Below are 15057 nucleotides of genomic sequence, written 5' to 3'. Positions count from 1 at the left end.
CATAGCGTTGAGCTAGCAGGCGAGCGACACAAACGTGGCTTTGTCCCGTGCGTTCCCCGCCGCCGATAAAACCGGCAACTACGTAACGCTAAGCTAGCAGACAGGCAATACAGACATGACTCTGTCCCCTTCCCCCGACAACAATAAAATATGATGAGCCCCGCCAAGGGAACTAATCTAGGGGAAACACTGGGTCTATATTTATAAGTTATGACTTCAATATTATGGTGTAAAGATGGACAACTTCAAGCCTCTAATGTCATGTCAGTGATGTCTAAAGTGCAGAACGAACAGAAAATACTTGTAACCTGTCAGTTGAATGTAAAAGGTCTATTTAATGATTTTTTTTTTAAATTTTATTTACCACCTAAACACATCTGTTGTGAGTAAACCACATTTATGTTATGTAGAGGGAAATTTAGTGTAATAACCTTAGTAATGCTGGATCATCACATAAGAATTAATTTAAAAGCTTAAAAAAAGTGTATTTTATTATTTTTCTTTAACCATGTATTTTATGTATTTTCATGTAGTTTAACCATGTTTCTTTTAATTGGATGATTTTTTTTATACTTCCTTAAATACATACTGACTGCAGTTACCCCTCCCCCCACTGCCTGCCAGATTTACCAACATATTTAGATCCAAAAAAGATACCGTACTTTCTGCTTTCATCTTGTTAACAAACGGGACGCCATCTAAATCACAAACCGTCTAAACTTATTTCCCTCCTTTCAAACATATCCAGATAAGATTTGTGTTTAAATTTTTTATTTTTTTTACTCTTAATAGAGCTGTGCAAATCAGTGCATATTACTTTCTGGAGGACAAGTGTGGCATAAATGGAGGTCGCATGCTTGATCCCAACATCAGTCGCCATGTTAATTACAGAAAATAGTCTCTTAATGAGAAACTGCTACCTGCTCAGTAATTACGAGTCGCTTTGCTACAAGACATCAGCTAAATACCTAAAATGTCTGATTTGAAATTAAACTACATTAGTTCAATAGAAGAGATTAGCCCCTTCATCATATTGTTCTCACCACGGTAACTGATTTGCCCTTTCTCTTTGGAGGGAAGGCAATAATGTTTTCCTTCAGGCTGCACATATTGGCTGTGGCATCCATTGATTGGCTAATCTCTCGATTACATCGTCACGTCAGAGGGAGGGGTTAATGAGGGATAGCCCAAGGAACTGTGGGAAATGATAACAAATTAACATTTCGCATTCGGAATTGCTTGTTATAAATCACTATCAAACACTGGTTATACCACTTAATGCCAGCGTTATTCATCATCCCCCTTTGCCTGTGTCAGAAATACTCGGCTCACACTAGACTGCAAGTGTAATTAATGCAGATGTAATGAATTCATTATAGAGAGGAATTGGATGTAGATTGGTCTGTGCTTTCATCAAAAGAATTCAAACGCCTGGAGAAGGGCCATGGCCTTGCCTGTGCGCCAAAGGACTTTATTTTCATGAAAGAGAACAAAAACACATTGCAGCGAAAAATGGCAAATAGCAGCTACTCAACACGAGGCCTCTGCTGTACAAGGACACTTTGGTCTGGCTTTTGTTATCAAATGTAACTAAAATTAACAAGGTCTGAAACTGTGTTTTTGTTTTTTACAGTGTGTGACGGCATCGGGACGGGCAGCTTGCAGACAGCCCAAACAGTGGATGCCAGCAACATAGATAAGTTCGTAAACTGCACAAAAATCAACGGCAACCTCATTTTTCTCATAACAGGAATTAAAGGGTAAGAGATTAAATATATATATAAATATATATATATATATATATTTATTTCTGTTTCTAAGTAAATACTCAGTGGAGCTTTACAAGATTTCATATGCTGGTGAAGATTCTCAGTCATCCAGGACATGATGAATTCAAAAAGCGTTCAATACAAAAACAACTGGACTTTATTTGTAACAGAAGACGTTTCATATGATGGAAAGATGTGTTGGTTTTCGTTTGAGCGCCGTTATTTAATCAACTGCAGCTTCTTTGGTTCTTAATCCATCCATCCATCCATTTTCTTTACCCGTTTGTTCCATTTTGGGTCACGGGGGTCGCTGGTGCCCATGTCCAGCAATCACTGTGCGAGGGGCGGGGTACACACTGGACGGGTCGCAAGTCCATCACAGGGCCACATAGAGACAAACAAGACAAACAACCATTCACTCTCCCACTCACACCTAGGGACAATTTAGAGTTACCAATCAGCCTAACATGCATGTTTTTTGGTCTGTGGGAGGAAACCGGAGTACCCGGAGAAAACCCACGCATGCACGGAGAGAACATGCAAACTCCACCCAGAAAGGCCCCTGGACCGGGGTTTGAACCAGGGACCTGCTCGCTGAGAAGCAGCAGCTCTACCAGTTGCGCCACCGTGCTGCCCGGTTCTTAATCCATTTTTGCTCAATTTTGTTTGTCAAAATTTGCTAATTTAAGTATCGCACTTATTTAAATATACAATTATTTTAACCACAAACTTGAAACAAATTGTGAGTGGATCTAGGATTATGCAAATTTAACAGCCATGAAAATAAAAATTATTTTCGGGATATTTCGATGCAGTAGTCCCTCTATTATCGCGGGGGTTACGTTCCACAGACCCCCGCGATAGGTGAAAAACCGCAAAGTAGGAACGCTATATTTATTTTAGTATTTATATATATTTTAAGGCTTTATAAACCCTTCTCACACTCTTGAAATGTTCTAAACTCTAAACCTACATAAATTCAACATACGTATATGTACTTTACAGTACTGCAACATTTTATATAGGTATTCACCAGCTCTGTAAACCAGCAGCTCGGTTCCATCAACCCCGTCAAGGTTGATCTACACGTGGTTTTCAGGAAGCTTCAGAATTATTTGCGACTTTCCTGCCAGTTCTGTGAGCTTAATAGATTGATCGTTACTTTTGACTTTGCGCAGCAAAACTTTCCCTCCATTTTGGCAGAAATCAGCGGCTGGAAGCACTGTTGGCTTCTGGGTAGTGTAGTTCTTTGGACTGGCCTTACAGTATAGGTTTATCGAAAGAAAACTACAAAAATGGCGCTGCATGTCCAATTTTTTTTTCTTTTTCTTTTCGTTAACTTTTTATCCCGTACTGTCCCAATCACGTTAATAATATTAAAGTTGACAATCGTTGAAAAGCCGTGAAAGAGCGAGGGACTACTGTATATGTAAATTCCATCGAAAAATTCAATTTGACACCAAGATGTAATGTTTGTTACTGTTAATAAGACATTTTTCCACAATGCTCATTGTTAGCTTATGAGATGAATCTAGCTTTGTTGTCTCTAATAGAATAAATGGTAAATGGACTGTACTTATAGCGCTTTTCTATCTTTTCAAGATACTCAAAGCACTTTACACTACAATCTGTGCCCTCATTTACCCATTCATACAGCACTCTACTAGATCTATACAAATAATAATCAGTGCTTTATCACATTCATACACTGATGGGACACAAATCGCAGGCAACAGTCCTGAATGACCAGCTCTAACAACTACACAATTGTAAACTAACTAATATTAAAAACTGGTTCATATATCTCCATTTTCATTTCTAATGGGTTCTCCAATAGATTAAATAAAGAGCCTGACTGCTAAGGTCGGTACAAAGCCATCTGGGGTGGTTCTGATATGGGCAGAGGTGAGCAACGAAAAAATGTCAGTAAAATCACAAAATGTGGCCCGCACGGCTCACTGGTCACAAATACTCAGAATCCAGTCAAATAAAAAATGAAAATACCTTATTTTCTTGCAGTTTTCTTACTAATTTGAGTCATAGCCACCAGCAGTCTCAGCCCAGTAAGATATACCCTTAAACAACCACAGACATGTTTATCTAGCTGTGTACAGTGTCTTCTGCTCTGACTCAACTGGTAATTATATTTATATAGTCCCAATGTAGGTTTGATCACATTTCATAAGTTAATCAGGTGCCATGAAGATAAACATTGTTCTTTATCTGAATCTAATAGACATTTTGCACAGTAATAACCATTTCTAAACTTTGGTCTGAAAACATTCGGGTTTATTATCATTTCCACCATTATTGTAAAAAGCACCTGTTTTATTATGATCTCTTGCTTTGTTTCACCTCAGGGACATGTATCATGGCATTGGACCTATGGACCCTGAGCATCTTAATGTTTTCCGCACCGTGAAGGAGATCACAGGTGAAATTTACTTACTTGCGTAGTCTTGGAAACACGAAAAAGTTTTGAAGATGAAAGCTGATTTTTGTTAGCAAACTTCAAAATGCGCCCACATGTATACATTACTATATGTTTGTGTGTGACGGCTTAATGGTTAAACAACCCTCCGTGTTGCTGCAGTGCGTGTATTTATTCATTAGCTATTAGAGGCCTTAAGGGATGAACAAAACCTTGTATGCAAACCCTTTTGTCATATTAAACTGCAACTTGCAGTTGAGCCAAACAGCTAATGGAGTGAAACTGCATTTTCATAATGAAAACCCAAGCAGTAAGGAAGAGCAATGGCTATTCCATCCCAGCCATTTCCTGCTCTATCCTTTTTAATGTCATTTCCACAGCTGCTGATTTGATATAATCTGTCATTAAAAGGCAAGTGCGAGCCAGACAAATTGGGTGTATATTAGATCCATTCTTTTGAATAGTGTGTGTTGTCTTCTCACATTTCCAAGAATGAATAGGCGAGGCAACTTTATGCCCAAAAGTGCAACCCCATTTATCTGGTTGTTAGCAAATGAATGGATTAAAGTTCTTCCTTGTAATTTGTAAATCCCTTCATCAAATACCCCTTTCCCTTCCTAACAGTTCTAGGTTATAACTTTTGGTAAAGATCTACAAGCATTTAAAGACAACGTCCAGGTCATAAATTCTGCTAATTACCTTTTATGCAATGCGTTTTTAGGCTACTTGAACATCCAGTCTTGGCCTGAAAACATGACGGATCTGAGTATTTTTTCCAATCTGGCAACCATTGGAGGCAGAACCCTTTACAGGTGAGTAAAAGCACATCATCCGTTCATTCATTTATCCACCTTCTTCAGCTTCCCCAACAATTAGAGGAGGAAGACCCAGTGGGGATACACGACCCTGGGTCTGCTCTGAGTCTCCTGTCAGTGGAGAACCTCAAGCTGAAAATGCCCAGGAGGCTTCAAGATCAGATGCCCAAAACATCTCAACTGACTCCTTTTGATACAGAGGAGTAGCAACTCTAGGATCTCCTCCTGGGTAATGGATAAGAATGAGCCTAGTCACCTTACGAAGCATGCTCATTTGAGCCATTTGTATCTAGGATACCATTCTTTCTGTCATAATCCATACGTCATGACCATAATTCAGGGTAACGTGAAACTTTCCTTTTGGTTCAAATCCTGATTTATCATGACAGAATGGACCAATGCCTTTATTACTCTGGATGTAGCCCTAATATGTCAGTCCATCTCCCGATCCATTCTACCACCACTCGTGAACAAGACTCTTAGATACTTGAACTCTTCTGTTTGAGTCACATAATCAGAATTACATGATTGAAAATTATGAGAATGAAGACGAGTGCTCCAGTGATGATTACTGCAAAGTATTCACTGCTCATTTATTAGGTGAAAAATACTATGTTGTTGTACAACACAGGTTAGTAGTTAGTTTGAACTCAGCTGTCATTTTAGCTGTTTAACATTATACAGTATGATCATCTGACACCTTGTAGTTTAGTTCAGTCAGCTGACTGTGATACCAGCTTAGTTTTTTTTGTTTTATATTCTAGTGTTGATCACAAGTGAAGATTTTTTATTGGGGGCTGCCATTGTAATGCATAGGAGAGACTGCTCTCCTATGCAAATTCATTGAAGCCACCTATTATTCTACACCCAATAGCGGTTTCTTTATTTATTATTATTCCGTCTCCATTAATGCGGCCCGAACCGCTATGTGGAACCCCACAAAAGTTATAATTTTAAGTTAAAATGACCTTCCCAGCTCCGAGATGTGTGCTATTACTTTTATTGGTAATTGGAGTTACCATGGCGATGTTTTGCTAACAAAAATGGTAAATTTCCCATAGGAAATGAATGGGAGAAAACTTTTCAAAGAAAATGAGTATCATCGGGCGCCATTTTGGTTCAACATTGACTATAACTCAGTCATTCTTTGAGAAATTGAGCTACAAAACAGAAACTCGTTGGATTTGTTTGAAATATGCAGCAAGTAATCACCAGACATATCTCTAGAGCTGATGAACGTTTAGAGCCATTTTGGTTCAAGATGGCTGCCATAGGTACCTCAGCAAACACAAAATTGACTATAACTCAGGCATTCTTTGACATATTGAGCTGAAATTAAGTATGATTGTAGCGGAGACTGAGTTGTAATACATTTCTAATGAAAATCAAAGATTGCTGCCTTAGCTAAAAGAGGTAAAATATGATAACTCGGCCATTTTAATAGATATTGAGCTGAAATATGGCATATTGGTAGCGGAGAATGATCCCTAATGGATTCTGATTGAAAAATAAAAATCCAAGATGCCCAACAAAGCAAAAAAGGAATAATACTATAAATTGGTTAATTTTAGTTATATAGAGCTGAAGCTTGGTGTGGTGACAGCTGAAAATGCTTGCTATCAAATGCTGTATCAAAAACAAAAATCCAAGATGGCAGACAATGCTACTTTTAAATGGCTTTAACTCAGCCATTTTTATACATAGAGAGCTGAAATTTGGTGAGGTTGTAGCTAAGAATGTTCTCTATCACATATAAAATCCAAATCAAAAATCCAAGATGGCCACCTTAGCCAAAAGAGAAAAAATACCATAACTCTGCCATTTTTTTAAATATTCAGTTGAAACTTGGCAAATTCGTAGCTGAGAATGATCCCTAATAGTCTCTGATTGAAAATAAAAAAAACAAGATGGCCACCTTAGCTAAAAGAAAATATACCATAACTCGTCCATTTTTAGAGCTATTCAGCTGAAATTTGGTATAATGGTGATAGCAAACCCAAACACCTTTTAATATTAAATCAAGACTTTAAATGGGCAGCAGCCTGGCAGCCCCCATCAAAGTTTTTCCAGGAACTTTCTAGTTAGACCTTTATTATACAGGTTAGTTCCCATTGAGCCTCTAAGACTCATTTACAAGAGAGACCTGTTAAGATCCAAGTGATACTACAGACTAATGAGATCCAGTTGCAATCACTAGTTCATTAAATTATTTTTAAAAATAAAATGTAGGTGCACAAGTTAGAATATATTGTGAATTTTCTTTAAACCCACCTGGTTAAATTCATATAAACAAGCCCAAACACCCCAAAAATTTTTATACAGTTGTATTGAAAGCGGCGTCGTTGTAGCTAAGTTGGTAGAGCTGTTGCTGTTTCCTCTCAGCAAGAAGGTCGCCGTATCAAATCCAGGACAGGGGCCTTTTCTGGGTGGAGTTTGCATGTTCTTTCCGTGCATACGTGGGTTTGTCCTAAATTGTCCCTAGGTGTGGGTGAGAGAGTTGTTCTTCTCTATGTGTCCCTGTGATGAACTGGAGACCTGTCCAGGGTGTCCCCCGCCTCTCGCACAGTGACTGATGGATATGGACACCAGTGACACCCCCCCCACACACACCCCCACACCCCCACACCCCCCACCCCACCCAAAAAGGAAGAAGCGGGTAAAGATAAGGGATTGATGGTATTAAAAGTTCTAAAACATCTTTAAACTTGACAAGACCAAGGCCATTAAAGCAGTATGTTGTCTAATTGTCCCATCAACCTTCCACCAACCTTTTACCCATTTCTTCCTTTTTGAACCACTGGGGATAAAATTGCCCATATCCAGCAGTCACTCCAGTCCAGCAGCTGTGGCTGAGTGATTAGACCTGTTGTCCTCCAATGGGAAAGTTGGGGGTTTGATTCCATCAGCAGTCACGTGTTGAAGTATCTCTGGGCAAGACACTGAACCCCTCATTTCCTCCGATGTGTGTCCTTTTGGTGTATGAATAGGATCTAAAGCATTGATTAGTTTTTATAGATTCAGATTAGCTTTGTAGAGATGTAGTAGTGTGCTGTATGAATGTGTGTGTGGAGGTAAATGAGGACGAATTGTGTTGTGAAGAGCTTTGAGTCTCTTGATTAGATAGAAAGGCACAAAATAAATACAGTCCATTTACTGTGCGGGAGGCGGGGCACACCCTGGACTGGTCTCCAGTCCATCACAGAGACACATAGAGACAAACAACCATTCACTCTCTCACTCACACCTAGGGACAATTTAGAGTTATCAATCAGCCTAACATACATGTTTTTGGTCTGTGGGAGGAAACAGGAGTACCCAGAGAAAACCCACACATCCACGGAGAGAACATGCAAACTCCACCCAGAAAGGCCCCCGGCCAGGATTCGATCTGGCAACCTTCTCACTGAGAGGCAGCAGCTCTACCAACTATGCCACTGTACTGCCCGTATAATCATTCCACCTTTGAAAAAGAACAATTTAACAAAATCATTTAAAAAAAACTCACTAAACTATAACAAGTATACAGAAGCCTTTAGCTTCGTTTGGTGAGCTACGTCCAGTACTTCTGAGTCTTCTTTTTCTTTCTATTGTAAGCCTATTTCTCTTTTTTATCTCTTGTTCTTCCATAAGGCTGTTTACTTTGTCTGCGTTCCACCTTTATTGGCTGTTCATTATTTTTCCCATCTTCTTACTCTCTTTTCCTATTCTTAACATCCATCCATCCATCCATCCATTTTCTTAACCCGTTTGTTCCATTTTGGGTCACGGGGGTCGCTGGTGCCCATGTCCAGCAATCACTGTGCGAGGGGCGGGGTACACCCTGGACGGGTCGCAAGTCCATCACAGGGCCACATAGAGACAAACAACCATTCACTCTCATTCACACCTAGGGACAATTTAGAGTTACCAATCAGCCTAACATGCATGTTTTTGGACTGTGGGAGGAAACCGGAGTACCCGGAGAAAACCCACGCATGCACGGAGAGAACATGCAAACTCCACCCAGAAAGGCCCCTGGACCGGGGTTTGAACCAGGGACCTTCTCACTGAGAGGCAGCAGCTCTACCAGTTGCGCCACCGTGCTGCCCTATTCTTAACATGTCCCGCATTTTTTATCTGTTCTGTTTCATGCCTTCTGAGTCTTTTACATGTTTTTCTAAAGATTTCATTGAAATTAGCCTTTGTGTTTTCAGCTGTTGCTTTTGAAACCTCCATTTTGTCATGCTTCTGTGTATGGATGCGTCTTCTTAACTTGTTTCCCCACTTATTGTATCTCCTCTCTCAGTGGAAGTGGCATATCTCTGCTGATCCTGAAGCAGCGTTGGATCTCCTCCCTCCAGTTCCAGTCTCTGAACGAGATCAGCGCCGGAAACGTCTACATCTCCAACAACAGCCACCTCTGCTTCTACAACACCGTCAACTGGACGTCGCTCTTCAGGACTCCAAGCCAAAAAGTGCTCATCCGCAACAACCAAGACCCAAAAGAATGCAGTACGTTTTTGCATCGCTGGTCTTGTTTATAGTCCACCTTTGCATTTTGATGGCAGGTTTTTGTGTCTGTGCATGTTTGTGTGTATTTTGGTTTAAAGAATATTTCATGAATCACTGCACACATTTTAATGGAATTTGCAGAATGTAGTCATAAGTACATGTATAGCTACAACTGATTAACTTTTGGAGTCTTCCCAATTTGAGATGGTTGCCATATCTAACTGAGTTAGAACAAAAAAATGGGTATAACGCAGTCAATTTTACAGAATTGGAACTATGAGTTGAAGTGGTTGGAGTTTAGAGTCATTCATAACACAACCTTTGAGCATGACCTCTTATGACTCGGCACCAGAAAGATCAGTACTGTTGTTTCTCAGCATAACATGATCCAAGTCTAAAACTTTGGTAAGAAAGACTGTAAGCAATATGCATTCCTTCAAAGATTGCTAGTTTTTAATTTACAGTTTGCAAAGCCATAAGAGTTTCCTAAACGTAATCTTTCCTGATAAAGTCACACTTTTTTAGAGGACTCCCATTTTTCCAACCTAAAATCTACTTGAAAGTACCTCCAAAATAGTTAAGTCAGGTCATATTGCAGTTGGATTCTTCTTGGTTGAAATGTGTCATCTTTCATCTGAAAGACTTCATCAGTCTGAGGTCATGCCACAAACTCAGTTCTATAACTAGCACCTTCTCAAAGAGGATAAACCACTTTGCTGTGGACGTCCAAAACCATTCATTCAATCTATACTTATACAGGTTAGTCTCATTGAGCCACGAAGACTCATCTAGAGAGACCTGTTTTAAACAAAGAACACAGAAGAGGTACAGACAACAATAGATAATCATATAAAAGCATATAAAATGAAAAAGTAAATAGAATAAATTATATAAAAATGAAATACATTATAAAGTGATGTAAAATACTAAAAACAGGAACATGTCTGCATTGGTTTTTCCCATGAACTTAGCAGATGTTTGAAGCCACTTAGAGAGGTCAAGGTCGAGAGCTTCAGATCTTTTTACAAGATATTCCAGGAAACAGGAGTGGAGTAGAAGGCCCCTTTGCCTAGTTCAGTCCTCACTGAGGGGACACTGCAAGTAATTATGTCTTGAGAGCGCACGCTGTAGCTGCACTGATGACGTGACATGTAGGATGAGATGTATGAAGACAGCTGACCAAGAAGTGATTTAAAGTGTGAGAGTCTATGTGAAGTTAATGATGTCCAGTTAACCAGTGAATACAGGGTGCAGTGATGGGTACAATAATCACAGCCAGTTATGAATCTTAGTTCACAGTCATAGACAGCATCCATCATCTGTAGGGTTCTTGTAGGAGCGTTCATGTAAATTATGTCACCATAGTCAATGGATGGAAGGAAAGTAGCAGTTACAAGGTGTTTCCTAGCATTCAGAGTTAGACAGGGTCTATTTCTGAAAAAGAAACCCAATTTAACTCCCAATTTCTTTACCAAGTTTTCAACATGAGGCTTAAAAGAGAGATGTGAATCGACCAAAATACCCAAGTATTTATGAGAATCGACAAACTCAATGGGAACACCATTCGAAGATAAAATAGAAGGAAGCACAGCTGGTACCAACTTCATGTTTGAAAACACCATCCCTTTGGGTTTATTTGAATTTAGCACCAGTTTGAGACGAAACATATCTGAATGAATGATGTTGAAAGCAGACTTGACAATAAAGAACTGTCGTCGGCTTTTCCCATGTAGAAGGAGGACCATCGGTCTATCAATGGATTGCCAGTAACCTAACAATTGATCATTAGTGCCCTGATGGCCACTTGCTATTCACCAAACAGGGCTGAGGCAAACCTGGCCAAAGTGCTTCATAATGTCCTGATGCATGCTCAATCATCCAAGTAAATAAATCCAAAAAAGTAAAGTCAGGTCATCTGGACGGATTCTTCTTGGTTGAAACGTTTCGTCTTTCAGATGAAAGACGAAACGTTTCAACCAAGAAGAATCCGTCCAGAGGACCTGGCAAAGAGGAGAACAATGTTCTCCAAGTGTTTTACACTCCAGTGTTGTACCACTGTCAACATTATGTTTAATTTGTGTATGGAGTGATCCTGAGGTAGCTGCTCTCTATTATAGCAACATATATTACTGAAGAAAATTATAACTAAATGTTTTGGTTTTTTAAATTTTGGTTCCTTATCAGCACTCCTTGATAAACACCAACAATAATCAACTTTCCTCTCAGTCAGTAAATATAAACACTTTGGTTATTATAAATGGTTTGATTAGATACAAGTTGTTCTGAAGCGAGGCCAGTTGTTCTCCACATGTCAGAACCAGGTCGAGAACATAATAAAGGGTGTGAGGAGGTCTGAGAAAAGATAATTGAGACTTGTGAAGAAGTAAAGGTGATATTAAGGTTATCGTTTTAAACTTTGACATTAATAAAACAATGGAAATTCTTGCATGCCTTTGAAGAATATGAATTGCTGCCCAGCTTCCATGTCTGAGTTAGACTAAGATCTCCATATGCAGCAGCTTTGCCCAAACCTTAAAAATACGCAACATCATGCAATATGAAGAGGCGCTCTGAATGACTCTCAGCTATTACTACATCAATTTTTACCTTGATATCCGTAAAAAATAAAGTTATTGGTTTGTTGTGTTGACTAAAGCTAATCAGGTGTTGCAAACATAAAAAGAGGTTGAATCTTAAAGTTAATGGTCATCGGTCACTTTCTGGGAGTTTTGCTAAGATCCTTTCAGTGATTTGAGCCATAGGCATCACATCAATTGTATGTGAAGGGGCGTGTCCCCCCACATAAAAAAAAATGTGCATTTGGACCTCCTCACCCCAAACACACACATACACACACATTGATCATGAAACATTAGTGCCGTTTCTATTTCTTTGTGAAACTAATCCATTCCACTTAATTAATAGGAGAACACTCAAACCACTTAAAGTCCACTCCAGATTTTCCTGGTTACCTACAACTCTCAACACAGCAGAGATGTTTCTCCTCTGCGTCTCCTGCCTTGGCAGGACGCTCACAGGGAAGGAGGAGATAGAGACACCTCTGTGTTGCTCGCTAGCTTAGAGAGCTTAGTGCGAGCAGTTGCCGACCGGGGTGCTTAGGATGCTTGAGAGGAGTGGAGCGCTATTTCTGTAGCATCTTAGCTAGCGTGTTTGTATTGTGTGCAGCTAGCTTAGCGTTAGCCACACGCAATACAGATGCAGTGGTGGCGCAGAGATTAGAGAAGGTGGGCCTGTGATCGGAAGATCGCTGGTTCATCTCCCAGTACCGACAACATCAAAATGTGGGGATAGGTGAAACATCCACACCTATCTCCACCCTCATTCGCCCCACTTTGGGCCCTTGAGCAAGGCCCTCAACCCTCACCATCTGCTCCCACGGGTACCCTAGATGGCAGCTCTCTGCTCCACACAGAGGGCTGTGGTAGCTCGGTGGTCAGTGGTTGCTTCAGGAAGGGCATCCTGCGTAAAAATAATTGCCAAGTCTTTGTGCGACTTTGTTCGCTGTGGTGACCCCTGAAGAATGGAAGAGCCGAAAGAAAGAAAAAAAAGCTTAGCGCTAAGCTAATTGTGTGACACTGTAAGATGCTGTAAGTGTAAGACGTTGTGTGTTAAGGTACCATATTTTCCGCCATACACGTCGCTCCGCCCTATAAGTCACATCAGTCCAAATACTGTATGTCTGATAAAGTGAAAAAAATCCATAAATATGTTGCTTTGTCGTATAAGTTGTATCTATTATGCGCCACCGTTGACTAACCGGAAATGTGGGCCCAACCCGGAAATGTGGGCCGGTGTTGTGCCAAAAATCGATGGGCTGCCAAATGGCGGCCATGGGAGCATGCAAAGGAGGACTTTAACAAGAATTTAACTACATTAATACTTAAAAACAATTATTTGTTTGATAAAATTATAGTAAATTTGTGTCTCAGTCTAAGTTTTGCTTAATAAATGCACTTTGACGGTCAAATCAGATGCATTTCAAAAGCCAATACGCGAGAGTAGGAACATACAAAGGGCGACTCGCTGTCCATTTTTTCGAAATTTAACATGATTAACAACTAAAAACAATTATTTTTTTGCTCGACTTTATAGTAAAGGTGTGTCTCAGTTGAACTTTTACTTAATAAATGCACTTTAATGGTCAAATCAGTTGCATTTCCCCGGGGCAGCACAGCAAAATGAATATGATTCGGTTGCTCCAGGCAGATGACGGTTGCAGCCTACGGCAAGCCGATCGTGTCATTAATAGCCACTTTTACCTATTACATGATACAAGGGCATGCCATACTACTCGAGTGCCATCTAGCGGCTGAAAATTGTAATGTTTTCAGTCAGAATGAATGAAAACGGTCATATCTCAGCCAAAAAGTGATTTATAAATATGGGAAAATCCATAAATGTGTCGCTTTGGCGTATAAGTTGCAGGGCATGCAAATTAAGCAAAAAATTTGACTTTAAGGCCGAAAAATACGGTACATTAAAGTTGAAATTTCTTGACTATCCCACATCTTATTTTCCTCAAGTTTTGTGAGAAACATCCTTTAGATGAGTGTTGAACACAAGCAAAAAAAAAGTCTAGTGGTAGTGCTGTTTTTTTTTATTTCTCTATAAACACAAATAGTGCCGACCTGACACTATGTGTTAAAGTGCATCAAAGTTGAAATGTCTTTAAAACCCACAGCTGAATTTCTACAAACTTAGTGAGAAACATGCTCTAAATGTGTGGAATTAAAATTAGGAAACCTAGATGAAACATTGCTTTTTTGTACACTGGTGTACACTTGTGCCCCCCACCCACCCACACACACACACACACACACATTACAAACACTTCTGACGCCAATGGTTTGAGCTATTTTGCTAACAAACACATACATTCAGTTGTAAGTAAGAGTATCACCAAAAGACAAAGAAATACTATTTCTGTAGGGTTTTGTAAAGTAGGTGAGGTTTATGATACACAACAAACAAAAATCCTGGTAGACTTTCACACACATATATATCTTCTGTCTTAACAGATATCCAGCAGTGACCAAACATGTGTCGATCTCCCATGGTTTCCTATTTTGATGCTATGATTTATTCCAAACGTGGATTCTTCTTGTATCTGTGTAAATCCAGCACTGTCTCAGCCGTTCCCCCTGACGTGCCCGTTTCCAAGGCAACGCGATCACGTTCACTCACTACTTGGCCATGAAAGCCCTTATTCAGCTCCCTTGTGACACGAATGCACCGAGGTGGGTTAAACTCGTGGCCAGAACCAGAGACCAGATGGAACAATGAGTAGTCCATGTCAAAAAAGTAAAAAAAAAAAAACATCTTTATGGCACTGTTGTTTTTGTTGCTGATTCAGTTTGCAATGTTTGTTCTACTTTGACAACGTGTCATGTGTTTTCCGGTGCAGCTCGCTGCAGTAAGGCCTGCCAAAGTTTTTCTTGGCTCCACCACGATTGATATCATTAGCCCATTAATGAGTGCAGCCAGTGTGTGTGTGTGTGTGTGTGTGTGTGTGTGTGTGTGTGTGTGTGTG

At 39.9% G+C, this 15057-nt stretch overlaps 1 protein-coding gene across 1 annotated transcript in view; it reads left to right on the top strand.

Annotated features, from left to right (window-relative positions):
• Nucleotides 1-15057, top strand: part of LOC119429101 (receptor tyrosine-protein kinase erbB-4) — a 297900-nt gene that overhangs the window by 125726 nt on the left and 157117 nt on the right. Inside the window, exons 9-12 of the mRNA XM_037696818.1 lie at nt 1634-1760; nt 4130-4203; nt 4922-5012; nt 9301-9506. Coding sequence (XP_037552746.1) covers nt 1634-1760; nt 4130-4203; nt 4922-5012; nt 9301-9506 — 498 coding nt within the window. The remainder of the gene's footprint in view (nt 1-1633; nt 1761-4129; nt 4204-4921; nt 5013-9300; nt 9507-15057) is intronic.

This window comes from Nematolebias whitei, chromosome 23, assembly GCF_014905685.2.
Source record: "Nematolebias whitei isolate Nwh7 chromosome 23, NemWhi1, whole genome shotgun sequence".
NCBI classification, from domain to species: Eukaryota; Metazoa; Chordata; class Actinopteri; order Cyprinodontiformes; family Rivulidae; genus Nematolebias; species Nematolebias whitei.
This window is presented reverse-complemented; position numbering and strand designations above follow the sequence as displayed.